The sequence below is a fragment of the Hippopotamus amphibius genome, chromosome 17 (assembly GCF_030028045.1).
Source record: "Hippopotamus amphibius kiboko isolate mHipAmp2 chromosome 17, mHipAmp2.hap2, whole genome shotgun sequence".
NCBI classification, from domain to species: Eukaryota; Metazoa; Chordata; class Mammalia; order Artiodactyla; family Hippopotamidae; genus Hippopotamus; species Hippopotamus amphibius.
In genome coordinates this window covers 29030273-29049951 of record NC_080202.1, presented here as the reverse complement: position 1 = coordinate 29049951, position 19679 = coordinate 29030273, and the positions used below count along the sequence as shown (strand labels likewise).

At 46.6% G+C, this 19679-nt stretch overlaps 1 protein-coding gene across 2 annotated transcripts in view; it reads left to right on the top strand.

The window, feature by feature from the left end:
• Nucleotides 1–19423, top strand: part of HLF (HLF transcription factor, PAR bZIP family member) — a 48301-nt gene extending 28878 nt beyond the window's left edge. Inside the window, exons 3-4 of one of the 2 annotated variants that reach the window (XM_057716406.1) lie at nt 13431–13651; nt 19195–19423. In XM_057716406.1, the coding sequence (XP_057572389.1) occupies nt 13431–13651; nt 19195–19413 (440 nt within the window). In that variant the 3' untranslated portion in view covers nt 19414–19423. The remainder of the gene's footprint in view (nt 1–13430; nt 13652–19194) is intronic. The other variant, XM_057716408.1, reaches the window with a different exon arrangement.
• The last annotated feature ends 256 nt before the right edge of the window (nt 19424–19679 follow it).

Sequence of the window (19679 nt, the reverse complement as noted above, 5' to 3'; positions counted from 1 at the left end):
AGATGCCAAGGGGCCACCTCTGTTAGGCTGGGTCACTCAACGCCCCTCACAGAGATCTCCCCCAGAGAATGCATAGCAAACACAGACATCCTGAGGAACATGTCAGAGCCCCAGGATTCCTGCCACAGGTAGGGGCCACGTGTGGGCTGCTTGAAGGGAATTGTTGGCAACCAGCCTGTGGCATTACTTTTGTGGGCGGTGGAAGTGTAGAGAGGAGGTTAGGGCTTTGGAGCTGGTCCTGGTTTGAATGTAGGCTCTTCCAACTCACTAGCTGTTTGATTTTGAACAAGTTAACCCAAGATGTCTGGTTGACGGTTTCTCCTTTGTTCAGTGGAGGTGATGCAGCTCCCTGGTTTGGAGGCACAGGGCCTGCGCGTGAGGGGTTGATAACAACTAAGAGAACCCTTCCTCAGTAAGTCCCACTGCACCAGCCTGTCCCAGGACTAGTTTCCCTCCTGCCTTTCTGTCCTCTCTAAAGTACTTTCCATGGAGTCCTTTCACCTTTCATCTACCCGTCCCTAAAATGTCCATGGTCCCCCAAGGCCTTTTCTTTGTTTTTTTTTCTTGCTCTGTATTCTTTTCTGGGGGATCTCAAGGCTATGAAATCTGTACCTCGAGTTAGGATTGCTCTTCTGAAGCCTGGCCTCATGTCTAAAGCTGAGGTCAACGTCCTTCAGCATCTTCATCTGGAGCCCAGGGGGGCCTTGGACTCAGTGGATCCACAATCAGATGCCGCCTTTTTGCCTGAATGTGCTCAGGGCTCTGTATTCCGTATCTCGGCGAATTTCACCACCTCCTTTCTGGCTGTCCAAGCCGGAAACCTGAGAGTTAATCTTGCTCTCTCTCTCCCCCCGTATTGACCTGACTGCGACTTCTATTGATCCCACCTCATTAATAACTCTGAAAGCTACCCGGCCCCCTGTCGCTGGTGTGGGGGAGCCTCTCACCAGTTCCTGTCTCCCCTCCGATGCCTTCTCCCCTTGGCTGCCACAGCATGATGTCATCAGTTGCTCACCATTCCCTTGAGGATAAGATCTGACCATCGAGGGCCCCTCTCTGTCTGGTCACGACTCTTCCGACCCCTCTGCTTGCTCTCTGAGCTCCAGCTACCAGCTGGATTCAGTTCCCTGCCTGGCCCATGAGTTCTCTCACATCTTCATGCCTTCACAGATTCTGTTCCCTCTGCCTTGATCACCCCTTATCTCTGTACTTTTCCGGCCAATTTCAAAATGCTAGCTCCCTCTGAGAAGCATTTCCTGATGCCTCTGCACTCCCTCCAAGGATCTAGATTCGTGATCAACCTTTGGACTCCACCTTTTGGTTCCCTGGGCAAAGCTGTCCCACAGCACTTAGCACGTGTACTGTGAACACCTGTTTACTTACCTGTTTCCATCTCCAGACTGTGTTCTCCCAGGGGTTGGGTTTTATTTATGCATTTTCAGAGCTTAGTCCGTTGTAGGTCTCAATATATGTTTTTTAAACAAATCAATGTTTTAATCAGCAAGCCTTTGTTAATCATATCCTATGCAAGGCATTGGCAAGACCTTTGCCTGAAAAGATTTCCAATCTAGTTTCAAAATAATTACGTAAAAGCTATAGAGTCACTTAACCTGATAAAACTTCCAGACTGGCATATGCTTAAGTGCAATATAATATAGATATTAAATGTGAGGCAAGTTGGAAGTTGTCACCAACACTGGGACCGTCAGCAGGAGAAGGACTTGACTTAGGCCTTGAGGGGTGGTAGGACAGGTAGAGGTGGAGAGGATGAGAAGCAACAATGTCCAGGAAACAAGGCTGAACAGCATAGCTGGAGCAGAGAGCAGAGGTGGAAATGAGGATGTCCTTGACCTCCAGACAGAGAACCTGGACTGGGAGGCAATGGGAGTCCACTGGATGCCTTTAATCATGGGGAAGATGTTCTCTGAAGAGTAACCTGGTGGCCATGTTGCAGGACAGGACTGCAGGTGGCAGAGAGGCCAGTTAGGAAGGCCCTGCATTTGTCCAGAGGGATGATCTGCCCTGGGCTGTGACAGGGATCTGAACCACAGCAGAAGACCTTCACTGAACTTAAGGATAATTTATTGCCAGAGCTCGCATGAGCCTTTGCTGTCATCCCAAACTCTTATCCCATCATGTAATGGGTGGTCAAGCTGAAGCCCAGGGAGTCTCCGCACAGTTCACATAACTGGCACTGTCTCTGGATTCCGATCCTTCTGCATGAGGGGATGTGGCTGACGTTCAGAGCCTGATGGAAAGATGACAGTTCACAGGCTGACGGTCCCTGGGAGCTCGGAGGATGAGTTTGGCTTTGAGACAACAGTGGGCAGGAGGCTGTGACCAGCAGTGCCCAGACCAGTGCAGGACTCTGTGAACTTTGTTTGGGGTGAGAGAATTTCAGAGAGCACTGGCCAGGCGCCAAGGCAGGAGGCTTTAGAAAAGCTTGTTTACGTTTGGGTGCTCAACTTGGAGACTTGCACAGGAAAGAATTTTTGTGGATCTCCTTGAGAAGCCGCAGAACCACAGACACACCTGAATCCTATTCATGTCCATCCGGAAACTCAGGCTTTAAAACAATTCTTTTTTTCTTCCTATGTTTGTTTGGACTGGTTGGGGGTTGCGAGAGGAGGAAGGGTGTCGCTCAGGAGAGTGTGGGCCATTTGTTTGCAGTCTGTTCCTGGGTTCACAGTGGACGTCAGCAAGGCCTGCACTTACCTCATCCCCTGCTTCACTCTCTCCTTTAAATCCAAACAAAAAACTCACATGGCCCAAAGGAGAATAGTCAGTTTAGTAACTCGCCGTGGCAGCACTTTGAAAACTGCAGGTTTCAAATGACTAGGCCTGCACATTTTCACCAACTCAAACAATTAAAGAGACTCCAGGGACCTAGGTGGTGCTGATTCCAGTGGTGCGTGTTGTCTTTAAAAATGGAAAGAGCCTCTGAAAATAGCCTCCAGGTATGGAGAGCTTGTTTCCCTGCTTGATAAGAAGGTAGCCCCATCCTAGGGGGACCTCAGTAAATTGCTTAGTGGGTCAATTTCTGCATAGGTAAAATGTGTCCATTGGCCCTCATACTTCGCAGGGCTGTCAGGAGAGTGGGATGAGGCTGTAGATACGCAGCGTGCACTTGAACCAGGTCCAGGTGCAGCGTGTACATGCAGGCAAGAGCCCCTCCAGTCTCTGCTCCTCTGTGGGAGGCTGACATCACCACTGTGCACACATGGGGCTTCTGAGGAGGGGCTGAGGTTAGGACTCTAGCCCCCAGGGTATCCGCTCCAGATGTCTCTTATTGCTTGTTCTCTAGCCTGTGGAACTGCAGAAACGCTTGAAGTGGTCATTCTTGATTACAGCCACTGTCACTGTGGCAACCTTGGGAGAACTGGGCCTCTGCTGTCTCAGAAGGAATGGTTGACACACAGAACATTTGAAGACTGGGCCAGCAGGTGGTTGGGACTCAACCTTGCATTTCCCAGGTCTTCACCCACCAGGCAGGGACATGAATTGGGCGAGGACAGTGCACCTTGTTTCCCATTCATGGCCCTCCCTACCCATCTGTGGGGGTGGTCAGTGTTGCAAGATCTGAAATCCAGTTCACGTAGGCCTTGGTCTCTGGCACTGTGAGTACGTTTCTGGCCTCCCTGTTACTTCCCTGCACCCAGAGGTGCTGTGACAGCAGTGGGGAAAGGCTCTTGGCCCCGGGGAGGAGGTGGAGGGGGCTCTATTGCTCTGTCTCAGGGACAATGGTGTGGTGGCCAGTGGGCCCACGCGTGCCCTGACCCCTGGCTGGAACTTCTATTCTGCCCCATGTCCCTGACTGCCAGTGGGTGTGACTCTGAGCCCCTCTGCTCTCAGTTGGTTCAAGGAGGCAGGTTTCTTGCTGACTCCATGGGCAAGACACGCACTGATACACACCCTTGGAATGAGAGGCCTTGCTAATCCAGTCCCAGCCTCTGCCAAGTCAGGAGCTGCCAAGTCAAGTCAGGGCCATTTTGGGTACTGGTGCACGATCCCAGAGCAGTGTGCCTGTCCTGAACACGGCGTCACGCTTGGTGACGTGCAGCAGGCTTTGCTTGGGCTGCAGCTGGAGGGAAGTGTGTGCTAGGGGGCTCGGGGAAGGACACACAGACTCCATGCCCGCTGAATGGCCTCCCCGAGTTCTGCTCGTCCGAGCCGGCCCCAGCAGCCAGATAAGGAACCAGGACTCTGCGTGGTGGAGTGGCTGGCCCCAGGCGCCAAGAGCTATTTTGGGGCAAAGGCACTATTAAACCAAGCCTGTCTGTGCTTTCTGATGAAAGGGCCATCTCCCAGGAAGGGTCAGAGTGGAGGGAGGAAGGTCAGAGCAGGAGCCTGGAACAGTGTTCCAACTGTCTCTGCCCAAACCCAGACCCAGTATTAAGTGGCATACTGATAATTCAAGGGTAGAGATGTAAAGCATGCCTCCCCCACGATGTGACCTTTGCAGCCATAATCCATAACAGAATAAATGAGGCATGGTCTCTGGCTACCCAGAAGCTCTTTAAAGAGGACTGAGTGAGATGTAGTGTTGACAGGAGCCCTAGCTCTCTGGACCATTAGTTGCTTTGTTATTGAAGGTGTGCCCTTGGCACGCTTGCCTTTCAGGAGGACGGAAGTAGTGGAGGAGGTAACGGAGGGAGGGAAAGGAAATGGGTGGCTGGCTGCCCGTAAACTCCTGGGGCTCTCGTCCGTGGCTGGTGGCCTTCTTGCCTCCTTGGGGGACCAGCTGCTGCCCAGGAACATCGTGGGCTGTGGGAGACTGGACTCCACCAACCTTTCCCCAGGTTTCTGGATGTGTGACTTTGTGTGTGTGTGTTGGGGGTGGATTTCACCTTTGACCCTCTTCTTCCTCATCCATAAAATGTGGGACGGGCTGATGAGTCAGTGGGATGTTGTACTTGAGGCCCGGAGACTGAGGTTCTGAGGCAGGACTCTCAATTGGGAAGCACAAAATCCCTTGCTTTCCTTTGAGGTATTTACGTGATTAAGAACTCGGGCTTTAGAATCAGAAGAGTTGGGAGGTAAGATTGTGTTTCATCTACCAATTGGGAGACCTTGGGCAGATGATTTAGCATGTCTGAGCTGATGGGGATACTGATGATGACAGCTTCATACAGCTGTCGTGAGGACTGAGGTGATACACTGACAGGGCCTGGGGGAGGGGTGGGCTCCTCCCAGCCACTCATCACTGTTACCAACAGTGGCTCCTCAGCCGGCAGGGGAGGCTTGCCTGCCAGCCCACCAGCCTGCATTTCATTCGCCCTCTCAGTAAATGGGAACAGACAGACCCTTCCTGATGTTTACACATAATGGATTGGGCTGGCTCTTCTCAGTGTTGTGCTTTACCCATACATCTGTTGACAGCCTGTTACTGTGTGGAGAGAGCTGTTGGAAGAGAGCTGCTTTGATCAAAGCAGTCTTTATAGAGGACCTTTCAGTCTATTTGTTCTGCAGTCACGGACAGCACTTACTGGGCACCTTGTGTGGATTTGGCACAAAGGAAGTGTGTGTGTGTGTCTGTACGCACGTGCATGTGTGTGTGTGTGAGAGAGAGAGAGTTGTTTTTGCCTTGAAGTCAGTGCACCAGCTGAATAAGACTCAGGACGCTCAATAAGTATTAGGGTTATGGCAAATTCCCAGCTGCTGGAGTTGAGAAGGACACTTTCTAATCTAATCTTTGGTTAAGTCTCTTCTTTCTCCTTCTCTTCTTCCTTTCTGGGGCTTGAATGGTCTTCTCTTGGCAGCATTTAACACAGCCTCTTGAAAGTTATATATGTGCAAAGTGAAGCAAAGTCCATTTTTAAAAGATCATTTTTATTTCTGTCTTTGAAAGTAAAAGATGCTCATTGTAGACTATTTGCAAAACATAATAAATGAAAAGAAAAAAATAGTCCCTGTTCCCCAAAACAGTCCTTGTTAGGAACCAAGGGTGTTTGTTTCGAGTTACTCAGTAGTTAGTACTAAGCAGCTCCTCCTTGCAGGCTCCTTCTAGAAGCAAGGGTTGCAGCAGTAAAGAAGGCAAGGTCCCCATTCCCTGGAGCTTACATGCAAGTGGATGGAGGTCACTGACAAAGGTCAAACAAATACAAAAGATAATTTGGAGTGGAGATAAATTTTACAAAGGAAATGAAGCAGGGTGGTTTGATAGGTGGTGAGCTGGGGGAGAGGAAAGTCAGAGGGTTAGAGGACGTGACATTTGAACTGGTGTCTAAAGGATGCAGAAGAACCAGGCAGGCAGAGTGCAGGGGGGAAATGTTTAGGTCGAGAGACGACTAAGACACAGACCTGAGGGTCTGCTTGGGGCAGGTGAGGAGCAGAAGGGAAGCCGGCATGGCCGGGCATGTGGGCTGAGGAGAAGCCTTGAGTATTATCATGTGTGGCAATGCAAAGCCTTTGGAGGGTTTGAGGTGGGGGGTGACCTGCATAGGTCTGTGTTTTTAGAATGTTTCCCAGTGGAGAGTGCATGACTCGAATGGAAGTAGGGAGGTAGATGTGGAGATGCTCAGGGGAGAGATCGTGCCAGCTTGGACGAGGAGGCATAGTCTTTTTACTTGATTTTTTTAAAAGTATCGGGGATCATAGTATCTATCTATCTATCTATCTATCTATCTATCTATCTATCTATCTATCTATCTATCATCCATCCATACACACACACACACACACACACACACACACACATTTTGGCTGTGCCATGCAGCTTGCAGGATCTTGGTTCCCTGACCAGGGATTGAATCTGGGCCATGGCAGTGGAAGCTCTGAGTCCTAAGCAGTGGACCACCAGGGAATTACCTGAAGTATCTATATTTTATATTCGTGTTTATATGGAGACCACTGATTACTTTCCAGGCACTGTGCATTGTGTTAAACACTTTATATATACCTTGTCTCTTTCATTTCTCACACAACCCTATGAGGCAGGCATGGTAATCTCCATTTGCAGATGAAGGAACTGGAATTCAGAGAGGTAAATTTTAAAAAAAGGAAAAAAAATCACCAGTAGTTCCTGTCCTTACAACAGACCTTACTAGGAAAGGAGGACTATTTCTTTGTGGTCCCTTATTCACACAAACACCCAAGTTTATAACATGTATGTTGCAGAATGAGAAATCAAACCCAAGTCTGAGTCACTTCACAGGTTAACTACTCAGTACATTTTAAAACCTTTCTGTGATGTTAATGTTACTGTATAAGCATCTTCCCAGGTACAGTAGCTCAGCTTGTAGATCAGTCATGATGGTGTTTACCAAACACTTGCAAATACTCCGTAGCATATACAAATGAGGGTTTATTGTTCACCTGTCTGAAATTGCTATGGGTTGGTCAGGTGGCTCTGCTGATCTTGGCTGGACTTGCATATCTCAGGAACAAGCAATCTGGGCTAACCTAGACTGGCCTGCCCCACATGCCCTTCACCCCCAAGTAGGGTAGACCGAGCATGTATATAGTGGTGACAAAAGCAGGACAAAAGCCTCTTTAGGCCCAGTCTCGGAACTGACCCTCTGTCACTCTTGCCACATTCTGTCGGCTAATGTGCGTCAGAAGGCCAGCCCAGATTTAAGGGGTGGGGAAATAGACTCAGCCTGGAACTGCAGAGTCACACGGAACAGGACACAGGTAGAGGGAGGGATGAGACCTCTGGCCATTAGGACATTGCTGCCTTTGCAGAGTGCTTGTTGGACAAGCTAACAGTTTCCTGCCATTGGAATAGAGACTGGTTAATCAGCTTCAGAGTCCAGAAAGACCGTATCCTTAGATGTAATTGTGAGGCCTTTATTTAATCTCTGTACCTAGTGTGGTCACTCTTTATGGACCCTTGAGTGTTACTGCAGTCTTCGAAGTTAATTGACTCCTTGTAATGTAAGGATTCTCGGAAGCAGGGTGTTTTGTAGTGAAGTGAGCCCTGATGATGGTTTTCTTCTGAAAGCAGTGGGTGTGAAGAGCATCAGAAGTGCTATTTCAAACTCAAATTATGACTATCTGGGGTCAAAGAGGTCATTAGAAACAAACAGACCACAGATTGATTATGCAAAGGAGAGGAAGATCATGGACCAAGCTTTGAATCACAAGGAATTTCACCCATCAGTTCTTCTTCTTTTTTAAAAAATAAATTTGTTTGTTTGTTTACTTATTGGCTACATTGGGTCTTCATTGCTGTGCACGGGCTTTCTCTAGTTGTGGTGAGTGGGGGCCACTGTTTGTTGTGGTGTGCGGTCTTCTTATTGTGGTGGCTTCTCTTGTTGAGGAGCATGGGCTCTAGGCACACATGCGTCAGTAGTCGTGGCACATGGGCTCTAGAGTGCAGGCTCAGTAGTTGTGGTGCACAGGCTTAGTGGCTCTGCAGCACGTGGGATCTTCCCAGACCGGAGACCAACCCACGTCCCCTGCATTGGCAGGTGGATTCTCAACCACTGCGCCACCAGGGAAGCCTCATCAGTTCTAACAGAGAACGCTTTGGCCCAAACCAAATCATTTTCTCTCTTCTCAGCATTCGTTATGGAGAATAATGTTCAGCAGCTGGCTGATGCTCATCTGTGGTAGCACCAGGATCAGGTGTCTGTCCTGACAGTACAGCTGTGTTTAACCTCTTGAATGGAGAGCACCTCAGAAAGCTTGGAGATGCTATAATCAGTTTTGGGGGTTAAGTCATAAATGTAGCTACAATTTATTACTTTGATGCAGTCATAAACTAAAGAAATAAACCATCGACTTGAGATTGGGACATAGAACACAGGTTGTGGCTGTACCCATTCATTGATGATTTCTAGCTAATCAGCTAATTGAACATGAGATGCTGAATTCTTGCTAAGTATGTAAGAATAAGAAACATCCTATCTTCAGTTATACTATTTGGAGGTTTTTAGGCATGCCCCTGCAAAAGTGGAGGCCAATTTTGGGTTTGAAGGTAACTTCTAATCTCCTTCCAGGTTTAAGCCCTTTGTTCCACCCTTTCCACCAGAAATCCTCCTTGGCCCTCCTGAAAGTGACTTTCATTAAGGTGCTTTTAGAAAGAAGAAAACAGTGTTCCAGCAAACTGCAGAGTCTACACCGTGGGGTTTATCCTGTCCATCCCACATCTTGCAAAGAAAGCCTTGGAGAAATACCAAGCTCAGACTTAACAAATACAGGAAATAACCACATGATCATCTCAACAGATACTAAAAAGTCACTTGAGAAAACTTAATATGTAATCTCTGATTTAAAAAAAAAAAAAAACCAACTCTCAATGCAATAGGGCTGGAAGAGTTGGACTGTCTTGGCTTATCAAACTGTTATCTACCGGGATTCTATACAGATCTTAAGGATATGAAGCATTAAAGGTTTTTTTCATTAAAGTCTGGGACAAGCAGGGACCTCTAGTCTCATCCCTTTTACCTGCTGTCTTGCAGAGCCCAGCCAATGCCTTGAGTTATGTTTTTTGTTTGTTTGTTTGTTTGGGTTTTTTTGGTTTTTTTTAGGTAGGAATTATAAACATTGAGGCAGCAACTAACTCTAGAGGCAGAAAACATTGTTTACCTAGAAAACTCAGTGAAGTTAGAACTGTTAGAACTATTAGAACTAATAAGGGAGTAAAATGGCTGGATATAAATCCAGCATCTTAAAACCAGTAGCTTCTTCTTATGTGTCAGCAGTAACCAATTAGTAAGTCTAACGAGGAAAATTTATGCTAGCAACAACTATGAGAAAACATTGAAGGGATAAACTTAGCAAAATATGTTAAAGTTTAAAGTGAAGAAAAGTGTGAAATTATGTAAGAAAAAGACCCCAAAATAAAAGTGGGGAGTATACTAAGGGTATGTTGAATATTTTAAAGGTATCAGTTGTCTTCAAGTTAACCAATGGCTTTGATACAATCTTCATTCAAAAATTTCATTAATAATTTTAAATATAATTTAATATATCCTGAAATTCATCTAGAAAAGTGTAAGAATATGAACAAAATTTCTGAAAAGAACAATGAAGAGGGCAGAACTTGTCCTATCAAATATCAAACCTTACTTACCATTATATTAAGACATTTGGAAAATACTATGTAAAGCCCCTTGCTTGTACTTTATACAAAAATAAATCTTAGGTGACTCAAAATCCTAAAAATATAAATTAATTACAGTTGTATTAGAGAAAAGTACAGAGTAATACACACACACACACACACACACACACACTTGTGTATGTGTGTTCATATAATATAATTTGGGCATAGAGAAGGTTGAAATTAGAAGCCATAAAGGAGAAAATTTCAAGATATTATTATTATATTACAGTGTAAGATCTCGCCAATAGCGCAGAACTTCATAAGCAAAGTTAGAAAACAGTCTGGGAGAAAATATTTTCTACAAATAAAACAGATGAAAGGATTATATCCATAGGCTGTAAAGAGTACTTTCTATAAAGAGTTCTTACAAATGAATAAGCAACAAAATCCACTTAAAAAGGAGCAAAAGACATGAAGAGGGTAGTATACAGGAGAAGCAATACATACCCAATGGACATGTGAGATGCTCAGTCTCACTACTAACAAAGAAATGTAAGTTAAATAACAGTGATATTTGTTTATATCAGATTAGCAACATTTTAAAAATTAATATTTAATTGTACAAAAACGCACTCTCAGAAATGTTGGTGCAAATATGAATAGGTAAGATTTATCAATGCTTTTAGAAATATAAAATGTACATGCCTTTTGTATGAGCATTCTCACTTCTAGACATCTCTTCTATAAAAATACTCATATACCTAAACATCTATCAGTTGGGGAATGGTTAGGTAAATTGTTATATAGCCAAACTATGGAATACTACTCACCCTTTAAAAAGAACAGAGAGTTCTGTTTGTACTAACATGGGAAATTGCATATGGTATACTGGTATACTGAAAAAATAATTTAAGATCTGTGGGTAACATAATCCTATTGGGATTAAATCATTTATGTGTAAAAACCAAGGATTGAGAGGTTCACACCAAGCAGTTGAGGGTGGTCTCCTCTGGGAAGAGCAGCAAGATGGATTGGGGGCAAGGGAGACACTTCTGCGTTTGTTGAAATGCTGCAATAAACATCTTGGTAATTTAGAAATTAATGTAATGATTCATTCTTAATTTGAAAATTCTTATATTAAGATTTTGCAGATCCACAAAAGGTAAGACAAAATAATAAAGATCCTCTTCTCTGTTACTCAGTGATACTGTTGACATTTAGGAATAAAGGGGGGAAAATGAGTCCAGCAGAGTCAGTATAGTAGAAAATATAGACAAACAAGATGGTGCAAGGATACCTTGGGAGAAAGGAGAGCTGGCTGTGTTTCTCATGTCCTTTGCTGGTTGCTCTGTGATGCTGGGGAAGCCATTGAAAGCCATTGGCTCATCTGTGGTTTGGTTAGGTTTTCTCCGTGCTGCAGGAAGGGCTGACCTACTTCCACTGGAAGAAAGAGCTGGAGAGAAAGAGTGAAGATAAAGGTTCTGCCTAAATGTGAAGTGTTATTGTTAGAATGTCCATGAATGAATGTCAGCATCCTGCATCTCAGAGGGCCACCGTTAAATGAGGAATATTCTTTGTAGAAGCTGAACTCTGAAGTAGGCACCACTATGAGAATTGGGGTGGGGATAAAACAGAAAACATGAAAGACCATGTGGTCTGGTAAAGGAGGGATGTGTGTGTGTAAAACTTAACATGTATGAAAGCAGTAAAGGAGAACATTTAATTACAACATAATTAATGGAATATTGAAGTACTAAGAGGACCTTGAAGTAACTTTGAGCAATTAGATTTGGGAAATGTTAATTAAGAGATGCTTCCAGAGGGTAGAAGAGTGTGTATATGCCTCTGAGTGTGTGTATGGCGGGGTGGGTGGCATGGGGAGTGGTGGTTGCAGTGAGAGGGCGTTGGGTAGCTTTGTTACTAAGTTCAAATAGAGTTTCTAAAGGGAAAATAAAATACCCATTTGATTCAGGTATGGTTCATTTTCTGAGGCAATGTTGAGAAGCACAGGATCAAATCTAGCTTGACGCCATCCAGTGCAGAACTCGGCAGCCTCTAGAAGCTGAAGCTGGACTTAGCTTAGCTAATGAGAAATCTCCATCCTCTGCCAATGCCTTGGGACCCATCTCTTCCTCTTTGGCAAGCAGGATACAAAGAGAGCTCAAAGCAGAGTGGGAACCAAAAGGTCACCCAAAATATTCATTCTGCAAGCTCCCCACCAGGGCTTTCTGGAAAACAGACGATCACGGTTTCACAGTTTAGCCAGAAAGCAAGCCGATGGCTTCACCCTTCAACCCAAGGTACCTTCTAATAGCACCTACAGGATACTCCACAAGGCGTCCAGCCTTTGGCAGTGAGGGAGAGGAGGACCTGGGCCAAATCGAGCTGAGCTGTATCCTCTCATTTATTCTCTGGGCATGAAAGGGGTGATTGTAAAATTCAGAGGAAACTAGAAATTAAAATTCAGAGTTCCCCACATAAATGCTGCAGTCTGTTATCAAGTTCACATTCACGAGTAAGACATTCCAAAATGCAGTTAACCCGTCGTTCTGAGGACCTTTGTGCGTTCCAGTGGTTTGGTTTGCCGAACCCTCAAGTGGAAGTTAGATCATCTCCATTGTGTCTTTTCCATTTGGCTCAATATTTCTTGAATGCACGTGTGGGTAAGCACGACAGCCTGCTAGGTCATCTCCTGTCTCCAGTCCTGCCCCCTTGGGCTCACTCCTCACACTTCTTTCCACACTTCTGCTCTGCTTGTCACTTCAGTGCTCAGAACCCCTCAGTGACATTCAAGACCTTTGATAACACCCCTACTTCCCACTTTTCTGACCATATCTCTTGTGTTTATGACTTTCTCCTCTCCATCTTGTGCTCTGATACAGCTATCCAAGACTACTTGTGGTTCCTCAAAAATGTAACCCTCTGTCTTGTATTTATCCTTGGATTACCTCTTTTGCTAATTACTGTGTGTTTCAAGATGCTACTATACCAAGCATCCTCTCTAGGAAGTGTTCCCTAACCTACTTTGTGCTACTTCCTATTCTCCCACACTCTGGAAGCACACGTGGTTTCCTTTCATCCCTTCACTATATCTTACTTGCTAGTTTTGGTCTGATTCTCTGATTGAGCTGTTTCCCTGGAAAATACCTTAATGGTAAAAAACTGAGTAACTGGCACATAGTTGGTGCTTCATGAATATGTTATAGGAAGGAATGAATGCGTGTACTTTTTCATTTATTTTGTGAAGATATGTATGTGGGTCCTTGTTTTCTCTGGTCTGATGCGAGTAAAGCTGTTCAGCCTGCTGTGCCTCAGGAGCGATGTTAGAGTCGCATTTAAGTGAGTTTAAGACTCTTGCCCTCATCCTGAGCATCATCAGGTAGCTGCCTTCTGGGCCTCCATAGAGTGTTCATGAATTAAAACTGCTGTGTTGTTCTAGGCCAGCTGTTGCCAGCCAACCGCAATACTCCGAGCCCCATTGACCCTGACACCATCCAGGTCCCGGTGGGCTATGAGCCAGACCCCGCTGACCTTGCCCTCTCCAGCATCCCCGGGCAGGAAATGTTTGACCCTCGCAAACGCAAGTTCTCTGAGGAAGAACTGAAGCCACAGCCCATGATTAAGAAAGCTCGCAAAGTCTTCATCCCGGATGATCTGAAGGTAAGTTGGAACTGGTAATTAGGCTGTGGGCAAGTGGAGAGTGGGATCAAGAGGCAGATAAAAAGGGTGACCCCAGGAAAACCACACAAGCTAGTGAACAGAGACTTGTGATTTCTGATCCCATTTCTTGGCATGACTAGGCAAGTTGCTTCCTCTCTGGGTATCTTCTGAACGATGCCTTTCATATCTTGATATTACACAGAAATAAGGAAAAGCAATAAAATGGAGTGCTTTGCAGCCCATGAAGGGAGCAAGCCCACTGCTATCTGCAAGGAAACCCATGAAAGCCTAATAAAATCAAATCAGGATCTTTCAAGGTTGGAAAGAGAAAAAAAATTATTTGGGAAGGGCATCTGGACCTCATAGTCCTCCAAGGGTTACCTTCCCCTTGGGAATTTATTGCTAATAACTGCTGCCATGTCTCTGTAGGCCTCAGGGCCTATAGCCAGAGACAGGGTCTCTCTCTACATTGCCAACCTTGGATGCCAGGGTGGGACTTTGTTAAGGAAGCTGGTGCGGGTTTCCTGACACCATTTATAAGTAATATTCTCTCTGTGTCTCAAGTAATGATCACTTGAGTATCCCAACAAAAAGTTAATTTTGGGTTAGTTTTTCTCTACTATGTTGAAGGGACACATTATTTATAAAGGAAAATAGATTTACCTTAGAAAATCAGATACAACTTAAAACAAAATTAATCTGACACATTTAATGATACCTTAGGAAGAGAATTTTTTCTAAAATTATGCCATGCCTACAAATACCAAAATAGAACCATTTTTTAAGCTCCTTATTGGAATATAATTGCTTTACACTCTTGTACCAGCTTATGAGGTACACCAACGTGTATCAGCTGTATTTATACACATATCCCCTCCCTCCTGCGACTCCCCCCCACCCTCCTCGTTCCGGCCCTCTAAGGCATCACCCATCATCGAGTTGATTTCCCTTTGTTATACAGCAACTTCCCACTGGCTATCTGTTTTACAGTTGGTAGTAGTATATATATGTCTATGCTACTCTCACTTCATCCCAGCTTCCCCTTCAGCCCCCGCCCCCGCAACCCTGTGTCCTCCAGTCCATTCTCTGCCTCTGCATCCTTATTCTTGTCCTGTCACTGGGTTCATCAGTGCCACAAAATAGAACCATTTTTGATTAGCCATTGCTTAGAATGTTTTACTTTTCTGCTGCTTTCCAATCATCTGGACAATAGAGACATGATTGTATACCTTCAAGGCATTGGAAGCAGACAGAATTAGGTCTTTTCTAACTTCTGACTCCCATTTCTCAAACATAAACATGGTTCACGTGAAGAGACACGCCTGTTGGGAAAATGGGAGTTCGGGACATTGTCCTGGAACTGATTTAAACCAATTACCTCTACTTTTCATATCTACAAAGAGCACTGAAGAAAAAAGTAGCTGACAGATTTGTCACTGCTGTCATCCAGTACCTGAGATTACCTTCAGTGATGCAGAATCAAAAAATGTCCTGGCTGAAAGGGATTTCAGAGAGTCATTAGACCAAAGTGATCATTTTATCACTGACGAATGGAGACGCAGAAAGGTGAACGTGAGCCCAGCTAGTTAGAGTAAGGCTCAGCCTGGTCCCCAAGTCAGCTGGCTTCCAGAAAGGTCACTGCAGCATGTTGGCTCTGACAGGAGCTACAACAGGGGCCTCTGGGTGACAAACCAATAATTGTCACCCTAAGAATCAAAAGAGGTAAGTGCATAATAAAAACACCAGAAAATCAAAACTAGTCAGGGAATGGATGGTTAGACTAAGATGAGTCCTGGGCAGTTAGGCATCTTCTTTCAGCTGATGCTTTTCCTCATCTTGTTTTCTTAGCTGTACAATTCTGTGTGCATTTTAGAACTTGCCTCTTAAACTAAGCCAGGGAGCCCAGTTAGCATGAATTTCCTCTTGAACGGAGGCAAGTTTGAAGGAATGCTGCTGAGTAGTAGATACAACTTCCAGCCAAACTTGCACAGGGTTTCCAAACTTACAAATTTAAAGCAAAGAGCAAGCTTACCTAATTACCCTGGTAACCTCAGCAACAAAGAGGCCACGTGAAAACTGTGCTAAAACTATGCATATTATCACCACCACGGATGGGCCTGGCCTTTACACGTGCCAGTGTGGGGAGGAGGCAGGAATATTGTCCTGCCAGGTATCCCTGGATTCCTTCAGTTGTGAGTAAGGCCTCAGGCCCCAGACCGTGAGCATGGGTAAAGCAAGCAGCAGAGCTATAAGATGTTTCTCATGTGGCAGGAGGACTGAGCTGGGGCAAGTGGCCTCCAGCCTTGGATGAGCAGACTGAGTGAGTGAAGCGGCCCTCCCTGCCGCTGCCTGTACTTCCTCTCTGGAGCCATTCATCTGGGATAGCCGGCATCCCCCAGGAGGACGAAGGGGTGGCATACTGAATCCTAGCTGAGAATCAGTTTATCACCTTGGTGTCTTTCAAACGCCTGTTCATTCACTTGACAAATACTTTTTTTTTAATTAATTAATTTTATTAGCTGTGTTGGGTCTTTTTTGCTGTGCTCGGGCTTTCTTTTTAGTTGCTGTGAGTGGGGGCTACTCTTCGTTGCGGGCTCCTCATTGCCGTGGCTTTTCTTGTTGTGGAGCACGGGCTCTAGGTGCGTGGGCTTCAGTAGTTGCAGCACATGGGCTCAATAGTTGCAGCTCATGGGCTCTAAAGTGCAGGCTCAATAGTTGTGGCACACGGGCTTAGTTGCTCCGCAGCACGTGGGATCTTCCTGGAGCAGGGATTGAACCCGTGTCCCCTGCATTGGCAGACAGATTCTCAGCCACTGCGCCACCCGGGAAGTCCAACAAATACTTTTCAAATGCTAGTGTCTGCTAAGTCCTATGTCAGGGCCTGGGGATTCCAAGGTGAGCCACTACTGACATTGTTCCTACCCCCAAGTGAGAAAAAGGGAGTGTTGACACATCAGGAGGAGCCTGCTGGGCAGAGGTGGCATCAAACACCAGACCCTCAAGAAGATAGGACTGGACTGAGGGGTTCCTTGCCAGGTGCAGGCACCTCGGTAGCCAGATGGCATCTGTCCCTGGGAGGTAGAGGGAAAGGATACAGGTAATGTATCAGCCTCACTCAATACCCTGCTCTCCCCGCCCCTCCCTCGCCCCCCATTCTGTGATAACAAGGGCAGGCAGGCAGGATTTTCTTGTCCCAGACAGTCCTCCTATCATTCCTGCCTTCTGCGTCCTCTGCTCCACTCCTATTACCAGCTCCTCTCCCACCTGAGATGGTCCCTGTTCCACACCTTTCCTAGCTCATCTGCACATGTGGACAGGTGAGGCTGGGAAATCAAAGCACCTTACAAGTGAGACGAGCTCAGAAATTGGTTGCAACACTGAGGTCAGCTGGTGACTCCACTGGTACTTAAGACCTAGTCACAAACCACCAAGTCCATGGCCTATAGTGGTACCCCTTCCCCATCTCCCTGCCCACCACACACAGCTTCTCCTCGTTCTCATGTACCCCTGCACTCCCTGGCCCCTGTGTGCAGGTTCTGATACATCCTAAGTCAGCCCATCTTTCAAATCATCTTGGAAACCACACTCCTGGGAACATTGACAAGTATGGTAGATTTACTGCCTTACCAAGGGGTAGAATTAGGGCTTACAAAGTAACACAGACAGCTTTCATCAGAGCTGGAGGTTTCACTGTTGTTAATGTGCCCAATGCTTTCTCACCCCTATGGAGTCTTGTGCTTTCTCAGCTCCTCCCAGCTTCTCTCCGGCCAGTGCCCTAGTCTCTCTCCCCTTCCTGCAGCTCCCCTGCGCCCTTCCTGAAGGACAAGCAGCAAATCCTGCCCCAACCTTAATTATCCAGCTGTTTTCCAAAGGATAGCCTCCTCTCTAAGAATAATTTTGGTACCATCTATTATGAAGATCATGGTTTTCACTTTGTTACATATTATTATGAAATGTATAGCAAGCTGGGAGTGCTTTAGAAATAAGAGAACAGTAGTAGCTTGTGAAGGGCAGACAGAAGGTGCCTGCACATGCTTTGTGTCATAATTCCTGTCTTTGTGCTGGGCAGGTGTTGGCTCAGAGTAAATGACAGGGATGGGGCAGACCACTGACCTTGGACCTTGCTCGCAGCCTTGGCCTCAAACCATGTGACCTCCTCCAATGCCCAATGCCCCTTGGAATCCTGGGGGAGGGTAGGAACTGGCCTCACTCACTTACTCTGAGTGGCATATAACAGCAGGTATTAGCTTTGCTAGGATCAAAGAATTTACTTTTGCAAGCTGTTGAAAAAGGGGGTTGCAGAACCCACCAGGTAGCACCACAAATGGAAGAAGACTTACATTTCTTCGTCCTCCTAGGAAGGTTTTCCCTTTTGTTGGCAGAGGGAGCAGTGATGGGGGGAAAGGAGGGATTGCTTTCACGTTGACCACAAACATCACTCAGGCTAAGAAGGCCTAGAGAACAGTTACACAGGAAATTAGAGTAGATTATTTAAATGCTAGCCACCAACATGAGTAAACGGATCAGTGACGGGTGGAACTTTATTTTTTTAATTTCTTTTTAATTGCCAAAGTATACATGCCCATTATAGGATATTCTAGTAGTTCAGAAGGATATAAAATAAACGGCGAAAGATCCTCCCTCTCTCCTTGGCTCCCCTCTTCAATCCCCCATCCAAAGGCACCACTTTTTTTTTTAATTTTTATTTTAATTTTTTATACATCTTTATTGGAGTATAATTGCTTTACAGTGTTATGTTTTTGTTGTACAACAAAATGAATCAGCTATATATACATATATTCCCATATCCCCTCCCTCTTGAGCCTCCCTCCCACCCCCCAATCCCACCTCTCTGGGACGTCACAAAACACAGAGCTGATCTCCCTGAAAAGGCACCACTTTCAATAGCGGGATATAAATCTTTCTGGGCCTCTTTCTATGAATATATACTATTATAATTTTTTTAACCAAAGTGGGATGAGGAACCTATTGATCTGAAAATTGCCAGTTTCTACGCACATAGTGGTATGTCCCTAGCATCTTTCTAGTTCAGCTGGATCATTATTTTTACCAGTTGTGTAACTCTATCATGATGTAGTTATTAAAGCTCCTACTGATGAGAGTTTTCTGCCCATATTTTTCTATCAGAAACAGCGCTCTAGTAAAAATCTTGTGCCCGTGTGCGCGCAGGTGCGTGAGGACTGCGCTAGGGTGAGAGCCTAGAGGTGCGGTGCATATGTTGCCAGGTCGTCTTCCAACAATACTGTATCAGCCTGTCCCGGGGAAGAGACGGGTTTAACACTTTCAGCAAAGAGAGGGGAGGAACCCGGCCTGTCGTTCAGGCAGTGCGGGAGCCCTGGCTTTGCTTGGGGCGGGAGAGGCGGCCAGGCAATGGGCCGGCACCCTCGGCCTGCGGAGCCGGAGCCGGGGCCGGGGCCGGGGCCGGAGCGGGGGAGCGAGGCCCGGTGCGGACGCGGGCGGCGGGCGGCGGGCCGCGCGGGCCGAGGTCTAACCGCATCCCTGTGCGTCTTCCCCGCCCCGAGCAGGACGACAAGTACTGGGCCCGGCGCCGGAAGAACAACATGGCGGCCAAGCGCTCGCGCGACGCGCGGCGCCTCAAGGAGAACCAGATCGCCATCCGCGCGTCCTTCCTCGAGAAGGAGAACTCGGCGCTGCGCCAGGAGGTGGCCGACCTGCGCAAGGAGCTGGGCAAGTGCAAGAACATCCTGGCCAAGTACGAGGCCCGGCACGGGTCCCTGTAGGCGGGCGGCCTCAGGCCCGGGCCGATGGCACCGCCCCGCCCGACCGGCCTCTCCGACATCAGCACTTTACCAGACGCCGCGGCGCGACGGACTCACGTTCTGGGGAGGGGGGGTGTATGTGCTTGTGCTCCTGTGTGGTCGACGGGGTGTGTGCGCGCGCGCGCGCGTCCCTGTGCACTTGCCACCTGGGTAGCCCTTCCTCGTCTCCTGGTTCCACAGTGAAAGGTGCCACGTTCTCACTGGACGCCGGGGACCCCTCGTGGGTT